General features: G+C 43.0%; 1 protein-coding gene across 2 annotated transcripts in view; it reads right to left on the minus strand.

Annotated features, from left to right (window-relative positions):
• Window positions 1-25,317, minus strand: part of FGFRL1 (fibroblast growth factor receptor like 1) — a 164,612-nt gene that overhangs the window by 64,155 nt on the left and 75,140 nt on the right. For both annotated transcript variants that reach the window (XM_053976030.1, XM_053976029.1), the window contains exon 3: window positions 18,553-18,825. In XM_053976030.1, coding sequence (XP_053832005.1) covers window positions 18,553-18,825 — 273 coding nt within the window. The remainder of the gene's footprint in view (window positions 1-18,552; window positions 18,826-25,317) is intronic.

A 25,317-nucleotide genomic window follows, 5' to 3' on the forward strand; every position in this document is an offset into this window, starting at 1 on the left:
GTCTTTTCCAACCTAGACACTACTATGATTCCAGTTTAGAGAAAAGAATGCTGAGGAGCAACTCATCACTTTCTACAGCTTCCTGAGGAGGGGAAGTGGAGAGGGAAGAGCTGAGCTCTTCTACCTGGTATCCAGTGCCAGGACATGTGGGAATGGATCCAAGCTGCACCAGGGGAAGTCTAGATTGAACACTGGGAAGCATTTCTTTACCAGAGGTTGTCCAAACACTGGAACAGGCTTTCCAGAGTAGTGGTTGATGTCCTGAGACTATCAGTGCTTGAGACATTTGGACAATGCCCTTAGCAGCACACATTAACTTGGTCATCCCTGAATTCCTCAGATGATCATTGCAGGTCCCATGCAACTGAAATAATATGTTCTATTATATGCTATTCCATTGTGGTACATTATGCAACATGAAAATTAAACAGGATGCATGAATTCTATGACAGAAGCAGATTTCTAAGACTGCTGTAGACAACTTTGAAGTTAATGTTTCTTTTACGATTACATTGGCGCATTTGCTGAGAAATCCACTGTTACCCACTGCTAAGGAAATCCTGTCAAACAGCTACCAGTGTTAAAAAGAGGAATTTCCCTTACTTAACCTTTTGAGGAACAAGAGGTTAACAGAAAAGGTAAATTGTAAATCTTACCAATTTAGAAAGTGGGACCATTTCAGCAATATTTTCAAGGAAATCTACAGCCAGTGTGTTCCCAGAATTAAAATGGAAAACCTGACACCTTTAATAATTTCCTGCCACTGTATAGCTGTCAGCATTGCATGGACTCTATCAACCCAAAAGTTAACTTTCAAGGTTAGGAAACCTTTGCATTCATATGCTTTTGGGTTGTTTTTGTAGTTTTCTTCCCTCTGCAGCCCCAAGATACCTGGCTGAGGAAAGGCAACACCGTGAGTTTTTTACATGTTCTTCCTTTCCCCATAAAACAGGATGCAATAAAGATCTGAACAGGGGACTTTTGGACCACTCCCATAGCTCAAATAAGTTTCCCTTCATGTCAAGTCATGAGACATAACTTTCACTGTGGCTGTGAAGAAGCAAAGTGTGGCTGCAATTAAATCCAGATGCCAAAACAAAAACCAGAGCCCCTCGAGGATGAACACAGTCCCTCTAGGGGTACACGTGTGTTGTATATAAGACCCAGGTAGAAAGCAATAACCAGTGGCAGACATGGTTAAATGGACTGCTTGAATACAAGAACCAGGATTAAAATCCAGGTTTTTAACTCCTTGCCTTTTGTCCAACATGCTGTGCCACCCCTGTCTCTGGGGCAATGTGCTGACCATAATTAAGATTATGGAGGACTGAGGTAAAGTTACATTATGCTGGGTTCATACCACTCATGGATGCACACAGCTTTTACCAGCTTATCAGTCTACATAAACTTTTATGAAAAATGCAATTTCTCTATTTCTTGACCTCTTCCTCATATGTAAATCCAAGTCAAATCAGCATCACCAAGATCACAATGAGCATTGAGAGTCATCAGCAAGGAAAATGGTCACAGTATTTTACTTCTCTTGCCTGTTTATTACAGAAAAAAAAACCCTGGTTTTCTTCCCCAGAGGTGTTGTAGGGTATATTATCAGTTTATTTAATCACTGGGAAGATGTTCACATACCCGTGTCTCAGCCAGAGATGCTCAGGACACCAGAGCACTACAAGTTATTATTTGATCACTTTTAATAATAAACGCAGTCTAACATCATAAACACTACCCAAAAAGCACTCCAAAGCACATAAATCACTGAGAGGAGAAAAGCAGCAGATCTAAGAGGAGGGAGCTCACAGGGGAGGAAAAGACTATGACTATAGAAAATGTTTCCATGGTGCTCTTAATTATTTTACCCCCACAATCCCCTACAGTATGCTGCCTTTAAATTTTCTTTTTCACAACAGAGAAAGCATTTGAGACAGGAGCAGGCATTTGGTTCAGCTGTCCACTCTCAGCCCTGCAAAACCACAGGGCACTCTCTGTATTCCCACCTCCACCGTGCCGGGGAATTACATCAGCCCTGCTCCAGAGAGCTGGCGGGCCAACAAAAATAACTGTTACTGACCAAGAGCGCTGTTGCAAGGAATATTTTTGGAACTGTACTCTGCATTCCTCTGAGTCCCCTGCTTCCTAGTCCAAACATATCATGGCCTAAAAATTCCTCACATTTTCTATGCAGTGTTTCCTTTGGGCTCGCACAATGGGGCAGTTCTTCTGCTCAGCAGCACTAGTGTTCTGGAAAGGGAAGGGAAAAAAAAAATGCTGCAGCACTAAATAACCCTAATGGCAACCACAAGGGCCACAGTGTTATTTTTAGGTCAGAAAAATGATGCAGAAGGAAACAGAGTCACCTCAGAGTTACCTTCCACTGGCCTTTAGTGAACAAAAGTCCAAAGAATTTGGTTATTTCTTCCATGTGGTGGCAAGGGGACTCACCTATCTTTGTGGTGAAGACACAGCTATTTAGTTGGGTTTTGCATGGAAGAAGGAGGCCAGGAGGATGTGGCATCTCCCTCTGACAGCACCTCCAGGACTGTGCAGAGGTAACAGAGACCCAAAGTCTCCTCAGCTCCATGTTCAGCCTCCTCATCACTGCAAGAGGCACAAACCAACAGAGGCAAGTTCTAGGTTGTGTCCAGGCTGTGCAGCTGCCATCATCTTCCCAGAGGAAACATCCCACACATCCCACCCAAGTGACACTGTATGATGCCTTCCACTCTCACATCTGTCAGTGTACTGGCATAAGGTCATTTTGAAAATGACCAAAGGAACTGAACAGAATGTGTACAACTACAAATATTCCAGCCTAGGCCAAGCATTGGGAAAAAAAAAAAACCAACCAAAAAACACTTCTATTCCTTCTTCATATGCATTTCTACCATTTCCTTTTCTCCTTCACTGGAAGAATGCAATTTTCCTTATTATCAAGGTAAAAGTCATGGCTGATCTTGCAGGGAGAAGTTATATCTACCTTCCAGTCCATGTTCTTCTCCAGCCCTGTCACAAACACCATGATTTGCCCAGTCTTGGAACAAATTTCTATTTGAACAGAAACAGGCTACTAGACAACATGTGCTTCACTGGCTAATACTTTGTTTCCTTTTTTAGCTAACCAGATAAGAAAAACAATGCAGAGAAAAAACTAATAGAAGGCATAAAGAGGCCACTTATTCTACCAGTGCTCTGCACAAGGTTTAGAAGCTTCCTCTACCTTTTAGTACCTCTTACTCCACCAGTCCTTGATCAACTTTATCTCTTCAGACTCTAAAGGTTGGGACCCTAATCTCCCCATGCATAGTTGGGCCTGGAAGCATCTGTGTTTTAAAAAATAATTGTTTTAAATAATTTTTAAAGGTATTTGAATTCACTGCACATTCACACTTGCCATGAAACTGTTTTCAAACACAAGGAGAGTAAAGCAAATTCATTCTTTTGGGTGTTATAACTGAGAGATGAGGAATGGGCTGGGGAAATTAGTATTTAGGTGGAACTAATTAGCAACAACTAAAAGCTAAATGACAATGTAACCCACAGCCCCCTTGTGGGATATTCTAAAATGGCTGTGTATGTCTGAAACATTTCAAGGACTTTCATTATCTGCTTGGTCTTCCATTTTCACAGCTCAGATAAATCAGTATTTTCTACCACAACATGCAGCTTGGTGCCCTGCAGAATAATTCCCCAGCCATACGTTCCAGAGATACAGAAGCACACAAAATATGATCTCTTTTACTAGGCTAATAAAAATCAGAAAGTGTACTGTACAAATTTTATAGACCTCAAAGGTCTATCTTCTATAGGAAGAAACTGGGACTCCAGACTACTGTCGGGCACCATAACACAGAGAAAAAATATTTATCAGCTGCTTTGGAAAACCCACCAGACAGAAGTCACCAGCAAAGCAAAATAACACAACTGTAACTCACCTGAATCTTTCCTCTCTGAGGAGCTCTTTGGCCTTTCAGTTTCCACTTGCAGATTAGCACTTAGAGAGCCACAAGGGAAAAAGGGCCAACCAGCAAGGAAAATACCTCTGCCTCTTGGAGCCTACCCTGAGCAGGCAACTCTATACAATGAGAATGTAAAGTGCCAGGGCTCTGCTCCCTCGTGCTGAGCCTGCTCTGCCTCCTGATAGGGGTCACAGCTCCCTCCAGCTCAGCCAGGCTGGGGTCGCTCCAAGGAGGGAAGGCGCCTGCTCCATGCAGAACGTCCCGCTGGTTCAGTAGGGTGATTCAGGGAACCTACTTGTGATCCCTTCCTGAAATGCACCGGCCCTTGAGGTATTACAGTGACACTGAGAGCCCTGGGGTATGTCAAGAACAGTCCACATGGCTGTGCTGTTCCTTGCTGAGCTGGATACAGGAGATGGGAAACCCAAATGCTCCTGAAAACTCACTTCCAAGCCAAGATGGTCTCCATGTGGGCACAGCTTCTCCACAAAGTGAGGGGAGGCAGAGTGCAAAAACACGGGAGGGAAGAAAATGGAAAGATTCATGCCATTTTTTCCCTAGGGAAACCAAAGTGCTGAGCTGTTGCTTTTATAAAGCTGAATGACTGGTCAAAAGGTGGAAAGAAAATTCCGTTAATTGTCAGATTGGTGAAAGTGGGAAGATGCTGAATACTGGAGATCTGTTGCAAAGGAAGACCTGTGTTTGTTGTGACTGGCTTCCATTTATGTAATTTGCAACTAATTTAGTCCCAAATTCATTAGCTGATTTCTATGTTTCTGACAAATGAACAACAAAATCCCTCCCTGGATTTGTAGAGTGGAGGGAGACTTCCATAACCTTGTCAGGTTTGGGGGAAACAGAGAGAGAAGTATTGAGACAAAGTTCCTCAAGTGAGATTAACTTAAGCAATCTGAAGTATTCTGCACGGGAGAGGCAGGGGGTCACACAACCAGTTTAGCCCAGGTTAGTGAGATGAGGAATCCATTCCCACAGCCTAGTGGAAAAAAACAGTGGGTGTCTTCAGCCCAGCTTTAGTCCTAGTTTCAGTGCTAAAAGACAGAACAAATTGATCTGGCTCATGACTTTGACATTTGCTCTGCTATCAGCATCAGCTCTATCTGATAGGATGACACTGCTTAAGCTGTGGTAGCCAGAGGAAATCCAATGCTAAGGAAATGGACATTCATTTAATGTTTATCTAGGATCAGCTCCACCAATGAATTCCAGATGTTGGCTTTAATTGTCGCATTCTGGTATGTTTAAGCAGCAGGAGTTCGTAAGGCCGATTTGTAAATCAATCTGGCAGACTCATACTGAATCCCATCTCTGCCAGCTTTTCTAAGTCAGGGGATGCTCTTAAAATGTTAAGTACTTAATGTGTCTGCAATGCAAAAAGGAGGAAATATTAAAAAAAAAAAAAAATCCCTCCCCTAATGTTTTCTTCTTTTGCTCCTTCGATCCTTCATTTCCTTCCTGTAAAACTGCAAGACTTGCCATTCCCTTCAAATGAGTCCAATGAATTTCCAGGTGAGTCCTAAAGCTAAGGAGGGCAGGTATCAGGATGCAGTCCTGCAACACGGGTGGGGCACCCTGCTCATCATTCACATACATTCCTTCTGAGTAACTCCACCAATTTCCCACCACAGCCAATGGCAACTGCATGCATGGACTACATCCAACAGCAGCGTTCCTGATATTTGAGCCTCCAGTTTTCATAAACTGGAAAAAAAAATTGATTACTGCAACCTGGGGACTGTCTCAGTTCTCAGCTTCTGTATTCTTCTAGCTTGTGTTTAACTGTTACAGCTCATGTCGAGGGGTGGTACAGAAATGGCTTTCCTATTCTGAATCCCAAAGCATCATATGAGCTCCAAGTCAGACACCAGCAAACCTAGCAATGGTTTTGTTCTCAGCACGACTTCACACATCAGCTCAATGTGCTATTGTTAGGGGATTACTTATTGCCACAGCCAACTTACCAGTCAGGCCTTGCTTACAGGAGAGAAAACTATTCTAAAAAATAGCTTTTAAGTACCATGTCCCTACTGACTAGGGCAGACACTATAGCTCATTAAAATTGCTTTTGAAACCCGTTTTCTCAATTTCTTTTCAAAACACCTGCTTCTGAGAAAGCACCTCAGTATTCAACACATGTGAACCCTACTTACATTTTCCCAGGAATGTGTGCTTAGTACACATATTTTTCAAGAAGTGTCACTGGATAGTTAGGTAAGGTTTCAAAAGCTTTCAGCAACGGCAATATTCATCCCATGGAAGTTCATGGGAATTTTTCAAAAGGGGTTGACTCAGCCTCGGCTGACTGCTTTTGAAAAACTCCCCTTTATCTGCTATCTTTGATGGTCCCAGAGATAAAATGCTGAAAGTTCAGTTTACCATCCTCCTTTAACACTACAGGAGACTCTACGTGGGGTCCACTTCTCCCCTCAGTAAGAACATGGAAAGCATTTCACTCATGACCCAAGTCATACTATATTTGAAGAGAGGCATGAGAAAAGCAGTGGCTAAAAATCCACCAATATTAAGAGCAGAGACCGAAGTATCAGCAAAGAGCTGGCGCTATCATCTCCCCTTAGCCATGGTTTAGCATTTGAGGCTGGAGAAAAAATCCCACTGCATTACAATAGCAGATGCCCCAAAATAGGCAGGGTGAAATAACTAGTCTTGAAAATACCTTCCAAGTCCATGGGGCCATAAACAAGCAAAGCCCAAAAGCAACGCCATCCCCAAAAGTGAAATCATTATCATTGCACATCCTGCAGAGTGCTGGGGTGGCACCAGGTGTCATGTCACATCTGCAATATAAAAAAGCAAGTCAGAACTCCATATGGGAATAAACAAACTGGTTATTTCTCCACAGGAAACAGGCTCCCTGTACCAAGTGTCATAAAAGCTGGTACAGTGCTCCAGGGAGATAGAAAAATACTCTAAAAAAAGATTACAGCAGAACTAATAGGAATTATATGCAAGCATCTTGTTGACTTTTATTCCTCATGTCTGTAACTATTTCTATGGTCCATAGAATATAAGAAAAATATTAATAGATTTGGCCCAAAACACAGAAGAGTGCTTTGCCCAAATACGAGGTGGGAAGGACCTAGTGAAACTTTTAAAGAGTTTCTCCTTCAGGATATGCCAAGGATATGATATGGCTTTGGAGTAACAGAGGTGCTGTCACGGAATCTGCAGTATTCCCTCCCTTGCTGAAGATGCTGAAGGGTGGCAAAAGTCACTTGTGAGCAGCCCAGTGTGCAGCCCATCCTCCTGAAAAGTGTGGAGCTTTGAACACAGGCAGGGCCAAAAATTCTGAAGAAAAGTTAACACATGTCAAACAAACAAATAGCAATAACCACATACAAGGCATAACTTGTGTATTTAAGATTTAACAAGCTAATTCATAGTTGAATATGTCCATGATGCAGTTTTGGCGTAGAACAAGGGTAAAATGTATCCAAAACATTCCTTGTGAAGGGATATGAGATACACAAGAGCACTGACACTACTGAGGATGTTCAGTTGATAAATTTCTCTCTCATGCAATTCTACCCATCTACCCCTGAAAGATGTTGCTCTTTTGTCTGTTTATCATGGCAAGGTCTCAAGGGGCCACCACAAAATTCTCCATAATTATCCAAGGACAGAGCACTCAGAAAACATCATCTTTTTGAAGGTCACACAGGCATGTTTTTACAATGGTCTTGGTTAGAGTTTCTCAGACACCTCCCTAGAGGCTCTGAAAACCATCCCAGAGGAAAGGGGGTGATGGAGTCCCTACAGATGAGGCCAGTGTGAGCAGGACACAGTTCCATGCCAGGAGCATGCTCAGCACCTTGCTTGCATTTCAAGCCAAATCAAATCCCAAATCAAAGACATAGACCAGCTTCTCAAAATTCACCATCAATATTTTCACTTCCCAGAAGTGAAGGCTGCTGCATCTTCCAAACCTCCTTGAAGGAAAGGGATTAACAAAACCACACTCAAACCAAAGCAGCTCACAAGAGACCTTGGCTGACACAACCCTCTTGATGCTGTTGCCACAACTTTCTCCTGAGTTGGAGTTTCTCCTGCCAAAGCACACGCCCGGGCTACCAAGAAGAGCTGCAGTAGGCTTGCAGTTGTCAGGAGACACTGCAAACAGAGCACAAACACTGGGCTGTGCTGGGGACTGGGGAGGCGTCGTTCTTCTCCTCCATGAGATTCCTGGGATTGTTCAGCAGGGAATCCCAGCCTGCATCTGAAGTGGATCCAACTCCCCCAGTTCCCTACCAGTGACCAAGGAGGACTGCCACCAGTTCTCCTCTCTCCTGCAAGCTGCACATTCAGCAAAGGTGAGACGAAGATCCTTGCCTACTTCAGTGCAAAGGTCACCGTAATTGTTTTGAGTTTGAAAAAAACTCAACACAAAACCAACACACCAGGTCACATCCCTTCTCTTTAAGAAGAGAAACATTCAATACTGGACTAAAGAAAACTCAGTGAATAATTTGGTGGTGATGCTTTTCCAAATCAAAATAGTTTTGCAATGGAGGATTCAATGCCAAATATTTCAAAGCCTTTTGTTGACAATCAAGAAAAGAAGAAGAAAGACATCAACTGCCTTTGTTGCACTGGATCATTCCAATGGAAAATAAAATAATTTGTTTCTCTTTAATTTACATGAAATATTTTCTGTACAGGCCTGTTAATAATTTAACTTGATATTAAACAACAGCATTGTTTTCACTGTTTGCCTCTCTATTGTCCCTAAATCTGTCCCATTGTTCTGCCACTTGCAGTAATTTAAAACAACCCAGAAAAATCACAGACAGATGCATTGTGCAGAGGACAGATGTGCTGACCTACACAGTCCTTTAACAGCTACACCTGCAAAGTGTGTTTATGTTCTTTGCTTTTTGCTGCATATTAAAAGAAAGTTTTCTTTAAAACATTATCTCGAGAGCTGCAAAATACATCATGGGAGCAGAAAGTGAAGGGATAAATTCTCTAATCTGATTCCTCTTACTCCTTATTTCTACCCTCTTTTCCTTGGCTTCAGTGCAAGGAACAGGTTCCATCCCGCCAGAGCAACCAGAATAAAACTGACATTTTATGAGTGGAAACAGTCCAAGGATGGTGGCTTATGCTCTTAACAGCCTGACTTCTCAACCTCTGAAAGCAGCAGTGGTGCTGCTTCCAGTGGCCGCAGAACACCTTAAAAAGCAGCACAAACTGACAATGAAAATAAACTACAGTTGCCGCACTGCTGGAGTCTGGCAGCCCTTAACAAATACAGCAGCGTCTGGGTGTTAAAATACATAAATCTGTCATCATTACCAGGCTAAGGGGTCGTCATCCTATTCTCAAAATAAAAGAACTGTGCATAATCAGTAGGGCAGGGAGTTCAGAACAAAGTATGCCTTTTACAAACTCTCAACTGCTGATAGATGGATGTTTGCAAGGGACTTAATGTCTTTAACAGGGTACGTTTAAGAAGGAGTGTAGGTTTCAGAACTCCTGGGATTAGTACTTTTTTTTTTTCCTCTTCTTTTCCAAGTTTATTGCCAAGAAGTGTATAATGTAAACACTCAGGTCTTCTGACTATGAAACCCACATTATTATAAAGAAGGAAGAATCAAAGCCTTCTAGCACAATGATATTATTCACAAAGGACAACACAGAATATGTTCTTCCTCTCATCGAACAAAAATAAATTGGATTTTAAAATAGGTCTGTACACTAATTTTCAGCAGTTTTGTTGGTTTTTATTTTCCTTTTTTCATCTTATTCTTAATGTGGATGCCAAAGACAGCATAGGAAAGGCAGAGAACCAGACCCTACAGGAATGTAAAAATATAGCTCCTCAGCAACCATACATTTTAACAGGCAACATACCTACATGCATGGATCAAGAGGCAGCATGTGAGCAATTGGTGCTGTGTACGTGCACTTACACATAAAAATGCAGTCTCCAAAAACAACATTCAAGCTACACGCTATAAACGGGTCCAACTTGGCACTGCTCACTCTATAATAAATATTCTTCACTGTGCTTTAATTTACAAGTGTGCCTTTTGGGTATTTCTGAGTTAACTGATACCAAAGGGAAAATTTGGCTAAAACCCCACTATCTGTGGTGTTTACTATGCAAACTGAGGACAGCAGAGCTATGTGGTGGCACAAGGGAATGGGGCACAGTGCTCTGGCACAGACCTCCTGGAGACACTGTGCCCATGAAGCTCAACTCAGCTTCAGTGGTCCTCTGAGTCCAGTTGAGGCCATGCTAAATCCTTCACTCCCAGCTTTCAGCAAGAAGCAGAGGGAGGAGCACAACATCCAAGGAAAAACTGTCATGAATAGGGGAGGACAGCAGTAGTTGTAGGGAAGTTGTAGAAAGATCCTGCTACTTGTAGAAGTCATCTTGGATGCTTGGCAAGGTGGTAGATATCTCAAAGCTGCTGATGCCCAGCCCTGCAATTAGCTTGATGGCTTCTCATTACTTGGGGCACTAGTAATTAAAAGACTCCTAACTACTATTCTGCAGTCATTGCAAACCTTGACTGGGAATCTAGACCACCTTTGGAAAGCCTGCCTTCCACACACATGCAGATCACCAGCTTGGAGCAGGGACTGCCTTGGCTTTACTCAGGAACTCAGCTATTTCTCAGCATTGTGGATATGCAGATGTGGACAAATCTCCAGCTGAGCACATCAGCACTGTGCTGTCAACAGAGAAATTCTGCCCACTGCCCATATGGAGGATTGCACCCAGACAGCTCTGATTAATAAAGTCAGAGGCAAGAGATGTTTTTAGCCTCAGACAAACTGACGAGAAAAACCCAACATGAACACCACAAACTCACTGGGATCAGAGGCTCTTTCTATTAATATCATTTAACACAAGGAAGCCATAAATTGCTCAGATCAAACACAGTTTTAATGTCAGCCTGCCTGGTATTGTGTGTTGCTTTCATTCCCAAACAATATTCATGCAGCAAGCATAGCTGCAGCTTGCTATTTGCACGGGTGTAGCAGCCACTACACACTCCAAAGCATCTGCAAAGGATTGTGGGCTAAATGCATCCATATGTCCTGCATGCCTGGGATTTACACTGGCTGCAGCTCTGGTTTGCCACAGTCTGCCACAGGATGGAGTATGGGGGGAAATTATGTATCCATACATATATGTATGAATTTCATGCTTACATCCATGGAAAAAAAACCCTTTTCATTTCCTTTAAATTGTGAACAGGTGTTGTCACCTTCTTAACTTGGCTTCTATGTTACAGCTTCACGAAGGGGAAAAAGAGATCTACCCGAAACAGTGAGGCTTTTGTTAGCCAGAACATGATGTATTGATAAGCATACTGTAAATTTTGTTATAAAATCAAATGAAACTAATAAAACCGAACAAAGATCTTGTAAAAACTGTGGACATTATACAGCATTAGCACTGAGCTACATAATAGATCTGGACTTGGAAGAAACAAAACTGCTGCCCAGTTGTGGTATTTTCCAGCCTTTTACACCCGTTCACCAAGACCATCAGTCAAACCATTCAGTGTTACATTTTTGATCAGTCATTTTTAGGATAGTTACAGCTAACACTGGCACTCACATCATCACCTCTTTATGGAGCAAGCTTTTCAAGAACAAATTGTTATGGGCTGTTGTGACATCAGTCTAGTGCAGCACTCATCAAAATTAGGAAAACTAGGGAAATTGTTTCCCTGTAGCAATCCAGCAATAGTCACACCTTTTCATTTCGGCATATTTCTTTCTCCTCCTTTCCTCTCCCAGGACAGTGGACATTTTACAGGACTCAACATGCTTTATATATTGGACAGGGAGTTTGTTGGACTCTGAGTTGGATCTCTCAAATGAGGAAGAAGTGAAGAACCTGAAATTCAGGGGGTAGAAACACTGATTGTTTTTAGGTTTCTTTTCACATGCTTGTGCTGTCCCTGAGCAGCACCAAGCTTGGTCAGGGTGTGTGTCTTTATGCCTACGCTAATAAACACTGAGAAGGAAGAGCCCTTGCTTGGGTGAGGGCATCATTAGTCAAGGATGAGTCACTTCCAGTGGAAAAGGAGCTTCACTTCCAAGTGAACAGCTTCTAGCTATGAGTTTGCACCAAAACATGAAAACACTCACAGTTCACTGGCTCCTCTACTCACTGGATCCATTCATGCCCATTTCCAGTCTCCTCCCACAGGCTGGCATGCAGGATTCCCTCACCTGGCAACACCAGTAAGGCAGCTCTCGTTAAGAACCAAACCCCTACCTACACCTCCACAGAGGGTGACATGGTGGCACCTCATCACATGTTGACAAGAAGTCCTTGTGCAATGATTCCAGTGGCTGGGTCTTAGGAAGGCTCCCCTTTTCTGCCCAGCTCCCAAAGGCCCAAACCAATCTGAGCTTTAATTAGCAACACAACCATTACTAAGCATCAGTGGCTATGGCCAGATCCTCATCTGGTGTTAATCACCCTGCGTGTGCACAGGAGGCCACCAACGTAGATCCAGCTGCTGCATTGGGACCTTAACAAATTAAACACGAACTTTGTAACTGTTTATTGTCACAAGGAACTCTTCATTTCCATATAACAACTGACTAATCATCATTAGCCATGATTATATGTCCTGTGATTGTGTTAATGGTCCCACACTGGATGGACTGCCCTTTGCACTTCATGTTGAAGTAAATGCACTAAAGATATTTTGCTAACTCCATCCCATGATCAGCACAGGCTACACCACCTTTTTCTCAAATGCAAAAACTGCATATTTTCTCCCTTTATTTTTGAAGTGTTGACTCATTTCAATTTTTGCTTAGCATTAGCAGACCCTCGGAGCACACATTGCTGACTCAGGGTTGATTCACATCTTCCTGCTGAGCACATCTCTCTCTGGTCCCCAGAGTTTCTTAAGAGGCCAAAACCCAAACATAAATGAATTTGTCATGCTTTTCCAAGATGGCTGGTGGCACCTGACTCTGGGCTAGAAATGTTTTCTCAGCTTTTGCACTGTAAATGAGTTCTGAGACATGGATTGATGACTTCATTGCAGAAGTGTAATGCAAACCATGCTTTACTGTACTTGATTTTTTTTCACACAGTATTTTCTACTACTACAAGCAGAAAAAAGAATGTAAGAATAAATATCCATTCAGACAAAGCCATGAATTTTTTTCAGGATACTTATGCTGACTGTTTTAAAAAAAATTGTTATTTTAATGCAAATTTTTCACACATGCCTGTTATCAAAGAGAGCTGTCTTTGGACAAGCTGTAAAAAAGCATAAAATAGCAGTTGGCTCAGCAGGAAAAAGCTACTTTAAAGATAAATCATCTGATGTCAGGGCAGATTCTTGAAGCAATCAATTGTAATAGACAGATAGCAGACATTTAACAGCAAACTTGATTTGTCTGAAAGTGAGATGTAGCTCAGATTCTGAACAGCCCATCAGTGGTTTAGGACAACAAGCTGCACTCTTCCTCCTGCTCTCTGCATCAACACTTTAATACTCTACAGCCCAAATGGGGCCAAGTGTCTGGGTCCCTCAGAGGGCCAGGCACCAGAGGGAGAGATGAACTGGATAGATGATGGATTCTTCACCAAAATATTCCTCAAAAATAAAGAACAAAACAAAACAAAACAAAACAAAACAAAACAAAAAAAAACCTAAAGAACAAAGAACAAAATAAACAACTGCAGCAGTCAGAGATATAGGGCAAGAAAAATAAATTCAGGAGAAGCTGTTTCTTGGAATCACATGTTGATTATTTTTTGTGCTGAGATGCACCCAAGCAAGATGGGTCCTTGGCAGTTTACAAACACCAAGTGAAGCAAGAAGGTGACAGTCCCAAACCCAGCTCTTGCTGCTGCCTTTTTTCTTTTCCTTTGCTACAGAAAGCAATAAGAAACATGGATGCAGATGTGAAAATAGAGACAGTTTGATCTTTCATCACCTGGTTGAGCAACTAATGCAAGAAGTATTTACTGGCAGCACCTGTAGCAATAGCCCCACATGTTGTAATGCTGGCACACCTTGCAGGATTTGGCCTACAACACTTCTGCAAGTGAAAAGTCCTCTGTGTTGTGTATCACTGAAAGAGGTCATTATGTTACAGCATAAATATTTACCTATAGTCTTTCCTATAGCTGTTCACAAACAATTTTCCCTTCAGAGAATGTCCAGACTCCTGAAACTCGGGATACTGTTTATTATTGCAGAGAGAGCAGTAATGGAGGCCCTCCAGCACTTCCATGTTAGAATACTTTGTTTTCTCAGTTATTTTTGAGTCAGGAAAAGCTCACGCATTTGGGCTAAATTTTCCCAGGGAGGGCCTGATGGCTGGAGTGTGGCTCCATGTGTGCAAACTCACAGTTTGGCCAAGCTGGCCACAGCTCAACGGAGGCTTCAGTTACACCACCACCTGCTATTTTTTTTCTGCAGAACACGCCTCCCTTCAGCACACAAGGTGGACAGTTTTCAAATAAGGAATAGCTATTCAGCACTTTCTTTCTTCCTCTTTGGCCTTAAGTTTCCTTTTAGAGCACACTGGCAAGGAATTTTTTAATTATGCAGTAAAGAAACCGCAGGCTTCAACCAACCATCTATAAATTAAATAAAGTTACTTTTCACACCTTTAGAATTAATTCAGTTGAGGAAAAAAAGATAAGATTTAATGGGCATCATTGTAAATATAATTTTGAGGGAAGTATAGCACATTTGTTTTGATGAGCCACACAAAATTCTCCAAAATAAGGAACCATTGTACTTAATAATTTCAATGTAATTAAATACTGATTAAAGTTCCTCTTCCAGCATTTGTAAATCTGTCTGCAGTGTAATTGGCATCCCAAATCTTGTGGTGAGCCACAAAAACTATTAAGGATAGCTAAGAGAGGAAATTGTAGCTTTGGCTTACATTGGTAATCTGCTTTTACTGGCTTACATTTCATGAAGGGCTGTATTAGAGCAGGATTCCTTGGATCTCTGGGATCCAGGCCCTGCAGTCTGGGAAGATGGGGAAATAAGCAGGGCAGAAACCAATTGCTACCATCTGGGTTGGCAAAGCCTTTGTTTGAGAATGAAGATCAAAACCCTAGAATAAGAGAAGATTCACTTCCAAAAGAGCAGCTAGGAAGATGCAAGATTAGGAGGAAAAGACTTTAGTATGTGTTATGAAGTAGGAATAGTCTTTTAGGGAGAGATTTAAGAGGTTTAGACTCAACTCTGAGCCTCAGCTCCTATTTTATGTGGTCTTGGCCTAATCACCTGGTCTCTCTTTATCTCAGTTACCATCTGTAAAATCACTGTAATCCATCTCATCTGCACTTTCAGACTGAGAGGCTCTCCAGCCAGGCAAGCTGTAGTCCTGTCTCCAGACATGCAGAGGCACACCTAAGTCTGCTCTGTTCGTGCACTGAGCAGGCTGGTGGCAAGCAAGATCTGTCCTGAAGCCACAAAGGGACATTCAAACAGTCTTACAGCTGGATTATTACATCTCACAGAGTCCAGCCAGGGAGCTCATCTCTGCCATGTCTGCTGGACCCACCAGTGTTGGAGGATCCACTGACCTTTTTATTCCTTTGTACAATGTCCCAGATTTTTGCTGGTCCTCTGTACTATTATGGAATAGAGTGGCTAGTAAAAGTTAAGATTAGTAAGAGTTACATAGCAGTGAAAGCAGGCAGAGAGGTTGGATACCACTGAATTTAGTCACAGCTCTCTGTAGGATTTGGGTAAATCATCACCTTATTCTGCTGCAGCCTCCATGTAAATAGCACAGGGGTGACAGTTCCTCACTTGCCAGTGGTGTGACAGAGCTCAGTTAGAGTTATACAGCATAACTCCAAAACTTTTCAATCGGCTACTGAATATTTTCCAGATACTATTGATTAAATTTCCAGAATGCTCTCATGTCAATATGAATTATATTCTTTTAAGTCCTAGTATTTCATGAATCATTTAATTCTGTTCCAGATCTAATATCATAACCACCTTGCTCATGTCTGACACCTGTGTGGTTTTACATGTTTGGTGTTAGCACTAAAGCTGGAATAAGAGGGGTTTTTGTCCTTTGAAGGAGTGGGAAAATAGAGAAGCCATATGGTTCAAAAAGCCTAATGAAGTTTTGTGCTTTCCAGAGCACAAACAAAACAGCTCCATCAATTTGATCTTCGTCATCAAAACTGACATGCAGTTGGTTTTAAAACACTGCCTCCTTCTCGAAAACCAACAAGGGATTGATTTTCTCTCAACCAAAAGTATTCTCACTGAGACGAACACGAGCATCTGGTCATTGCATTAAATGTCTGGGTCCTTTGAAAGAGTAAGTCAGTGATACCTTGTGTTTACTTGCAGAGCTTGACAGGAAAGACACAAGGGGAACATTTGTTTCCAGGGGAAACTGCTCCAGTGAAAAGCAATCGGTTTGAAACGCTACATGAACACAACTGTACCACTAGAGACAGGGGCCATAAGTAATCCATCAAAAATGGTCTGAGCAACTAGAATGCACAAGGGCACACTGTGAGATGAGGAAAGAAGGTGCAAAATAGTATAAAAAGTACTGGGTTTAGCCAGCATTTACAACAAGGATGCATGGAAATGAATGATGCTTCAGCCCATATGTCTGACACAGATTTAGGTTAAAGTTACCCTTTTCTTGGCACTCGGGGATCAATATTTGTTTGCATGGGGCTCAATCTCACACCCACAGAGGCCAGTGGGAGCTTGCCATTTCCTTCCATAGATGGCTGATGAAGCTCTAAATAACTAGTGTTTCTGCCCAGGGCTTTTCAGTGCCAAATATAATGAATACTATTGTTCTTAACACAATTATGTTTGATAATCCTATTTCCCAACTGAGCAACTGAATTGGAGTTTTTGTCCCAGTCTTTCCTGAATTCTAGTCCAACATTTACCCTGTGCCTCCTGGTTTTTTGTTTTCTTTTTTCTTCTTCTTTTTTTGTTGTTGTTGTTGTTGTTGTTGTTGTTCTATCAAGAATAGGCAGAGCCTTCTTTGACTTACAGATACCTTGATGCCTCTACCGTGGAATAATGGGATCTGGCTTAAGCTTTACAGAAGATAGAGGATGACACAAGAGATCAAAGACTTTGGCAACCTCCACATACTGCAAAAGCACAAGCTGGACTGAAGCAGTCTCCTGTAGCGGTCATTTCTCCACAGCAAGGAGGCTGGAAAGCACATACAAAAGGAGTCTGTATAGACACAACTCTAAGACTATTTCCACTTTACCCTGTTTGTTCAGCGTAGCACAGAGAAATAGATGAATGTGGCTAAGAAAGAGGTGAACAAGGAAAACCAAATCCTCAAACTACATAAACTATAAGATGACTTTTGCAGCTCTATCCCACTGGTGCTACAGGAGTCACCGAAGGGTTTCCCTCACAGAAGCATCTCTTTTCAGGTAAGATATTTACATTCTGGTCCCTTTCTTATACTGGCTGTGCAGCAAAGTGCATTCTCCAAGAATCACCCTGCTATCAGGTGATAATCCTCCATCAAGCTGCACCAAGTGTCTGCTACATGCCCTGAGCCCACAGCAGTTTCCTCTCCTGCTGCAAACAGGAAAAAGGAGAAATAGAACAAAACAGGCCAAGAGCCAACTGGTAGGCAGCTGGAAACTGCCCTAAACTCTGTTCTCACTCCCACCATCTCAGAAAAACAACTTTGTAGATCAGATCGTCAGGATGCTGATCAGGCAAAAGGTGAGCAAGATATCTGATCTCACCTCCTGCTTTGTAACCCTCCCCTTGGCTCCCTCAACATCCTTGAACACACTGATTTTCACCCAGCTCTTTTCCTTCTCCCAGTCAAGCACCAATGAGCACACTTCTGTGGCAGCCCCAGCAGAGGAATCTCTGATTACCCAGAGAAATGTCTTTGGGAGTCTTTGGGAATGCTCAGCCCAGCAAGTGGCCCCAAAATCTCACTGCTGGGCTAAGCAAGCCTTTTGAAAATGGGCAAAAGCACTGCCAGTGAACCCACGGTCACTGAAACAGCATCTGAAGCTTTTTTAATCCTGCCTCCACCAAGAAGATTTCTCAGGAGCCGATCATCCCTGGGTTACATGCCAGCTCAGAGCTTTGTTCCAACCCAGATATTATTATTCCTGAAGACACCATGCTTTACGACAGCTCAGCACACGGATCTCCCCACTGTGTGCTTTCATACGGGTGCTCCAACATTTGTTTTGAGAGCTATCCTGTTCCAACAGCAAACATAAAGATCAGTGTGACCTCTCCTTATCACACAGCCTTTCCTGTGTGGAATTCATTGTGATCTGGACCCCAGTGGCTATTGCATCATTTCTGTTTATGTGTAACCTTTGGCACTCTGCAATCTTATCTGCCTGCAGCCGGCTGCAGCAGAAGATGCGCAGCAGCACAGCCAGCTCTGGCAATCCTCAAACACTGGAAGGGGCCAGCTGAGAGTGGAGGTCAGTGAATGATTAGCAAAGCAAATCTGCAACCACTGACAGCTACATGGAAATCAGCTCTCTCTGTGTGGCCCCAGAGCAGGTGAGGCCTGGCTTTGCCCCAGCTCTACTCACCGATGACGATGAGGGTGTAGTTGACGTTGGTGCTGCCGAAGCCATTGGTGGCTTTGCAGATGTAGGTCCCTGCATCTTCACTCTCCACCTCCTTGATTTTCAGCCCTTGCTGGAGGATTCGGAACCTCGTCCAGCCGCTGTGGATGGTCCGTCCGTCCTTCATCCACATGGTGAGGGGCGGGGGGTCGCCCTCCACCGGGCACAGGAGCTTGATGGTCCTGCCCAGCCTCACGGACTGGCGGTGAATCACTTTATCAGAGATCCTCGGGGGGCCTAGGAAAGAACAGAGACAGGAACAGCTCTTATGACTTTTGCCAATGACACAGCACTGATTCAAAGCCGAGTCATCAATCTGGCCTTTACACTGACTGCTATACAGAATAGAAAGTCCTTACCAAAATTCACTTACAACCAAGGCTGAAACTGTCAGCAATCACAGAGGGATACAGCAAGACCTGAAGCTGTAGCCTTGCCATCAGCAACAGCTTATGCTAACCCACCAGGGAAGCCTGGTTCTGAGGCTCTATTCCTTTTCCAAAATTTCCAGCCTTTTCCTGTCACAAGAAGGAGCCCAACACAAAAAATGTTCTGGTGTATTTGGTAAAGAAACTGTAGTTGTTTTAAACTTAACACCTATCCTGAAGGCAAAATTAGTAACAGGATTGGTACTTACAACAAAACACTGCCCCACACCCCCCAGATGTTTTAATTCTTTCATGTTGTATGTACAGTAATTCCCTTTAATAGTCACCAGATGGGCTTTATCTGAGACACATAAGCCTGCAGTTGTTGAACACATAACATTCATTGGGTAATGCTTCAATGAAAGACACAGCTTAGCCTGACACGTTAACATTGCTTATAATCCAAAAGAGGATATTTTTATAAATTTCCTTAGCAACCCTGACGGTTTGACCCACCTGACAAATATTTACTCTTTGTTAAAGGTGATAATTTCATACAAAAGAGAGTGTCCCTGGAATGTCAGAGTAAAAACACTGTTTGCCACATGATAACAGGATGCACTTGGACAGGCCAACAATCAGAAAAAAGAAGTGATAAAGACTCCAACAGTGGGAATTCTCCCATAGCTGAAATCCAACTGAAATTCCTTCCCAAGACTCTAGAAAGTTGAGTCTTTTTCCTGCATCTGCCTTTTCTGCCTTTTCATTAATTGCACAAGTTCTCTACACAGATTGCAATAGCAGTGCTCTTCCCAGAATAGTCTATTAATGGGTGTGATAGTAAGTGCCCTGTTCTTGCACAAGGACAAAATGTTTTGCTAAGGATTGCTGATGCTGAGTTGCACCCAAAACCCACAAGATGTTTGTGGGATTTGGAACTGTTCCCTCATATTTTACTCCTGTTCCTAGTGTTTTGCAGGATTGGACCCACAGGGGATAAACTACAGAGCTCATATTTGCACTTCCTCATGACTAATTCCTATTATTCCAAAGTCTGCCTGATTTTTTCTCAGCCTGACTGAGGCAGTACATACAGTCCAGCTCCTGAATGACTCCAGAGCTGCTGTTGCAGTTACTCATGTTGAATCACACCCATGAATTTTGCAGCTTTGCTGGTGAAAAGAAATGCTACTCAAGCTGAGAACAGAGTGGTGAACCAGCTTGAAACTTTTTAAAATGAGTTTAACTAAGAGGCTGGTTAAATCAATGGGTCTTAGACACACTCAAATTCTCATGAACTCCTAATGACCCAAAGTAAGGACCTTGAGAGCACTTATTCTGAAAAAGTCCAAGATAACAAAGACAACAAAGAAAAAAAGATAACGCCCACCCCTTCACAACTTCTGCAGTCACCTGTGGGACAGCATCTCAGAGGTGATGGTATCCTCCTATTCTCCAAGGGAACTAGCAAAACACCATAAGAAATCCCACCTGTCCAGGTGTTTCTAAAAATTCCAAACCACCCTTATGTTCCAACCATCTTTGTGGATGGAGAGATAACCCCAAGACCTTCTGAATGCTGGTCTCACACAAATTGCATTGCTGAATATTTTAAAATTAAAATCCACCCATGAAGAGGGGCTCTCTGTGTTGGCTTTGATAAGGTAGAATTCAAAAACACTGGCTGCCCCCAAATTCTGTTACATTTCCCTACATGGTGCCCTCACTCAGTGCAAAGGAGCTGAAATGCCCAGACAAGTCCACAGACTTGTTGAAATTCTGGGTTGGCCCTTGGAGAGGTTCTTTCTGACTCAGAGCCCTATCAAACCAAGTCAAACTTCAAGAGTAGTTTCACTGCAACCTGCTTGTGAGCCAGGACACCACTTCATGCATATTCAAATGATAAAAACAGATCTATAATTAGTACTGGGAAAAAAATGTTTGGTGCAGGGCAAGCAGGGACAGTGGAGAGAGAGCACTCTCCTTCCAACTTGGAAGCCTGCTGTAGGCTCCTTCAAAATCCCTTTCCTTCCGACATTCATGTTGACTCCTGATGAATTTTGAGACCTGGAGGAATCAGATAGTTTCCCAGTCACGTCATGTGCTTCTCTGGGGCAGCCTGCACAAGCGGTGCTCCTGATGGCACCAGAGTTGCCTCTGGATCTGTCACATGTTTGGGTCAGTGGTAAGCTTGGTCCTCCTAAATGCCATTTTCCTTTGACTGACCTTTCATTCTGAGGAATTGTTGGATCAGTCCCTGTCACAGGATCTATCTGCAGACCTTTATGACATTTAGAAAAGGGTGCGTTTCTTAGAGTCATTCTGCCTAAAAACATTACTGCAGCTCTTCATTAGCTCCTCCAGCAGCTTTCTCAGGAACAGGAATAAACCCCCTCACTCTTTTTTCTTGCTGTGAATTTTGCCAGATACAGCATGCACTTCTCAGTAGTGTACAGCTCTATAACAAAGATGATAAGGCCTTGTTTCTGTTCATTTAGTGCTGTAAGTATTTCCATTTTATTACCTATCATCTTTGCATTAATAACGTTCTGCTCAAGCAGTACTCTCTGGCATCAGTGTTCTGATGTAAAGATCAAGCACCATGGTAATTATTACAATACTGTAATTTACTACTGTGTTTACAAAGAATCACAATACAATTCAGCACCTTCACATACGTCAGAGGCTTCAGACGCCCTGGCAAGCCAATGGTAGCTGGACCTCCTGAAGCCGGGCTACAGCAAGAATAAAATATTGATATCATCACGGATGTCTGTCCCTCTTTCTCATGTACAGGCATTCATTGGGTCCTATTTCACTACATATCTGTAGAGCCCTGCCTTGGGACTGCAACAGTGACGGATGAATGCTTTTCCAGTCAAGACACACTTTGGCACATCTCACCACTCTGCACCATCAGAGGCATCGGGGAGGCAGCAGAGAGGGGTAAGTTTGTTTTGAAAAAAGGCCCTTCTCCAATATCCTCTGAGCAGCGGGTGCTACTGACACAGAGCTGCCTCACACACTGTCTAGGCAAAAACACCTTCCCCCTCAGAATCCAGATATTAAGCTGCTCAGCACCGCTCAGGTTCTCTTGGAAATTAATGTCCAAGGTTTCTCTGTAGCAGTTCCATCTCCTGCTGCATGAACAGAGCAAAAACACGTAGCAAAAACATGCTGAGCCTGCCAATTTCCTGCATGCAGTGCTGCTACTGACAGGAGCTCCCCACCTTCCAGAACTGGCCCATAAAATGCCAGGGGGTGGCCAAGAGAGCTGAGTGCCCAGTTAGCCCTTCCAAGGCGCTGATTTGGGAGTGTCCCTGGTGTCTGACCCTGCAGGGCTGGGGCACGTGTGTGCTCACAGCTGAGTGCGGCAGTGTGGGAGCAGAGCCCAGGACACGGGCCCTGCAGGCTGGATACATATCTACAGCTGCTTAGCAAGGCAAAATCCCAGGAAAGCACCTGCTGCTTCACCTACAGCTGCCAGGGAGGTAAAAACAGGCTGAACCCTGGCTCTGACTGACTTCCCATCCCTCGCTGCTGCCGGCGTCTGTCCCGTGCTCTAAGGCAGCATTAAAGGCAGATGAAATTACTGCTCAAGCAGCCTGTGTCACGATCTCTGCCGTCCTGGACTCCAGCTTTGTGTCATGTGCGAGTAGAAATGCTCTGAGTGCAATACTCTATGCCTGCTCACTATAGCACTGCTCTTGCCTTGTTTGTGGGCAAGGCAACACCCCAAGAACTGGAAAGCAATACCATAAGAGATTGTTCTGAAACCTGAAAACATTTCATTAAACTAGACTGTTAAAATAGTGACTTCATACATTTACCAATGCAAAATTAATGCTAATAGATATCATCTCTCTGGCTAGGGAGGAATGAATCCTGTCAACTGCCATGTGCCTGCACTCAGGGGTCAAAGCTCCAGACTGGATCCTTTCAAGGTGGAGTAGCAGAGAGCAAGTGCCCTCTGGCCCTGAGTGTAAATCCTAGAGGAGTCCCTACACTGTGCTCCGCCCAGTTTCTTAGCCATTAGGCAGTGATTCTTGGAAACATCAGCCTTTTTTAAGTGCTGAGGATCTCCAATCTCTGATGCTCCTGGACACAGCAACTACTTCCTGCAGCATTTTTTCATGGGATATGGGCATGAAAACAAGGCCCCAGGTAGATATTCCATTCAAGATTTTTAGGTATTTCTGTAGTCAGGGAGAGGGAACTCTTGCAGTTTTTCACCAGGCAAGGACAGCTCTCTATGGCCACAGGGCACTGCTTTTAAGCCCCATCACAGTGGAGAGGGCACAGCTGGTTCTACAGTCTGTCTGAACAGAAGGAGCTCGCTCAGAAAGTTAAGCCCCACCTCAACACAAGCCTAGTGGGGGCAGGTTTTCTTAAGTCCCCCTCGTCCTCAACCCAATAATTTGAGAGAATAATTTCTTAATACTCTGGCTGAGGGAGAAGGGTGGGACTTGACATCTGCGGATGTGACTCGGGAAGAAGTGATGAGAATGCAGCTGCCTCCCCCCGTGCTTCGTTGTTATTCTTTCTCCAAATACAAACTAAATATAACTTTGCCCCATAACATTCAAATCGTTTTAGTTACTAGCAGGGATCATGCCTGGAGTTCCAAGGGCCAGGGTGCAATCAGGCTTAAAATATAATTTAAACAATCCAGAACCTACATTTTCCACCAAGTTATTTTCTTGCTTGCAGTTTCCCCATCTGCAAATACATATAAACACAACCAGAAAGAAACCAACAAGCTCAGCCAGATGCCAAGTTTTCTGTTCAAGATCATATAAACTCAGTCAAACATTTACAAGGAAATGCCATGATCACCTCATTTGTTTTAAATATTTCTGCTCATATACATGCAGACAAGTGTGCAGATTTATTTGCCTCATTTACGAATACAAGCAACTGGAATCCCCATTCTGTTCCATTATATAAAAGACAGACTTTACACCTGTCTTACTGAACAGCTGGGCAATTTTCAATTTATATCCACTATCCTACACCACAGAAAAGCCCCACTTGCTGCTCCGCTGCTGACACTGCTTTACTAGCATTCCTGCTCTCCTCCCCAGTGCCTTGGGAAGGGGTAGTAGTTGCCATTTCTTCGCAAAAGGAGTTATGTAAAACCCAAGAAAGCCTCTTTGCTTTAGCAAATAGCTATTTCCAGGAAGCAGCAAAAACTACTTCTAGAAGTGTATTTAAGACGCAACAGTGGAATAGCCTGGAGCTTCCTGTCCATATTTCTCACAGTCAAAAACACACACACATGTAATTATATTTTCCTGGGCTGCATTGCAAAGTTCATGCACTCGTTCAACTCATACATGTAGTAAACATGATTTACAGCTCTGTGTGAAAACCCTCTAAATATATGGTGTTTTGATAGTGACTCAAACCCAGCACTATAATTTAGTAACACCTAGCAGTGAAAGCTAAATGATTTCCCACTCCACATTCCTAACTTTCCATGAACCCCTTTTTACTGCTAACCTGGGGAGGAGATACTGCTCCTGCAATTGTTTGGACTTAGCCCTGCTATTCCTTCAACTAAACTGCACACTAACATCAAGCTTCACATATGGTGAACGCACCAGCACTGACCCACGTCCTATGAGACCATTTGCCATCATACAGTTCAAAGTGAGCTTTATTAACACATTAAACATAATTACAAAGAGGAAATTCCAAGGAAGGTCAACAAGCCCGGACAGTTTCTTGGAATGGAAAGTAATTTATAATATCCACATACTGTATTGTAAAGTTTATAAAGAAGTTAAATAAGTTTTAAGAGCCCCATGGGTTATGTATATTTTATAATTTAATACCAAACACATTCACTTTCTATGTAGATAAGACTTCTTTTGAAATGCTGTGTTAGCAAATTAGCAAAGTCATTTACAATGAAGCACCCAAACAACCCATCAACACATGGAATTAGCATGAGGGGCTGTGGTACCGCAGACAGTGTATGTCATATGAGGAAAATAGAGCTAAGCACAGAAATGTTTCACTACAGCAGTGAGATGAAGGAATTGGACAAAGCTTATTAACCAAACTGCTCATTTGGCGTAAACACAATCTCTTACACCAAAACTTGAGGCGACATTTGGCCTTCACTGTGCTCATGACTGTAAAACCTGAGCTTCCAAAGTCTTTACTGCCAGGGTGGTTCCCAGCAAAGTGGATTTCCTTTACCTTTCTAATGCTTCAAAATGTACACAGGCAGATGGAAAGGACCACCTAAAAGCCATGTTTGAAATACACATCCAGAGTTGCTTATCTTGGGGTACCTGCTGCTGCAAAGCTGGGCCGGACAATTCCTGCTTACAACCAGAGTTTAACCTTTTCT

This window comes from Vidua macroura, chromosome 4, assembly GCF_024509145.1.
Source record: "Vidua macroura isolate BioBank_ID:100142 chromosome 4, ASM2450914v1, whole genome shotgun sequence".
NCBI classification, from domain to species: Eukaryota; Metazoa; Chordata; class Aves; order Passeriformes; family Viduidae; genus Vidua; species Vidua macroura.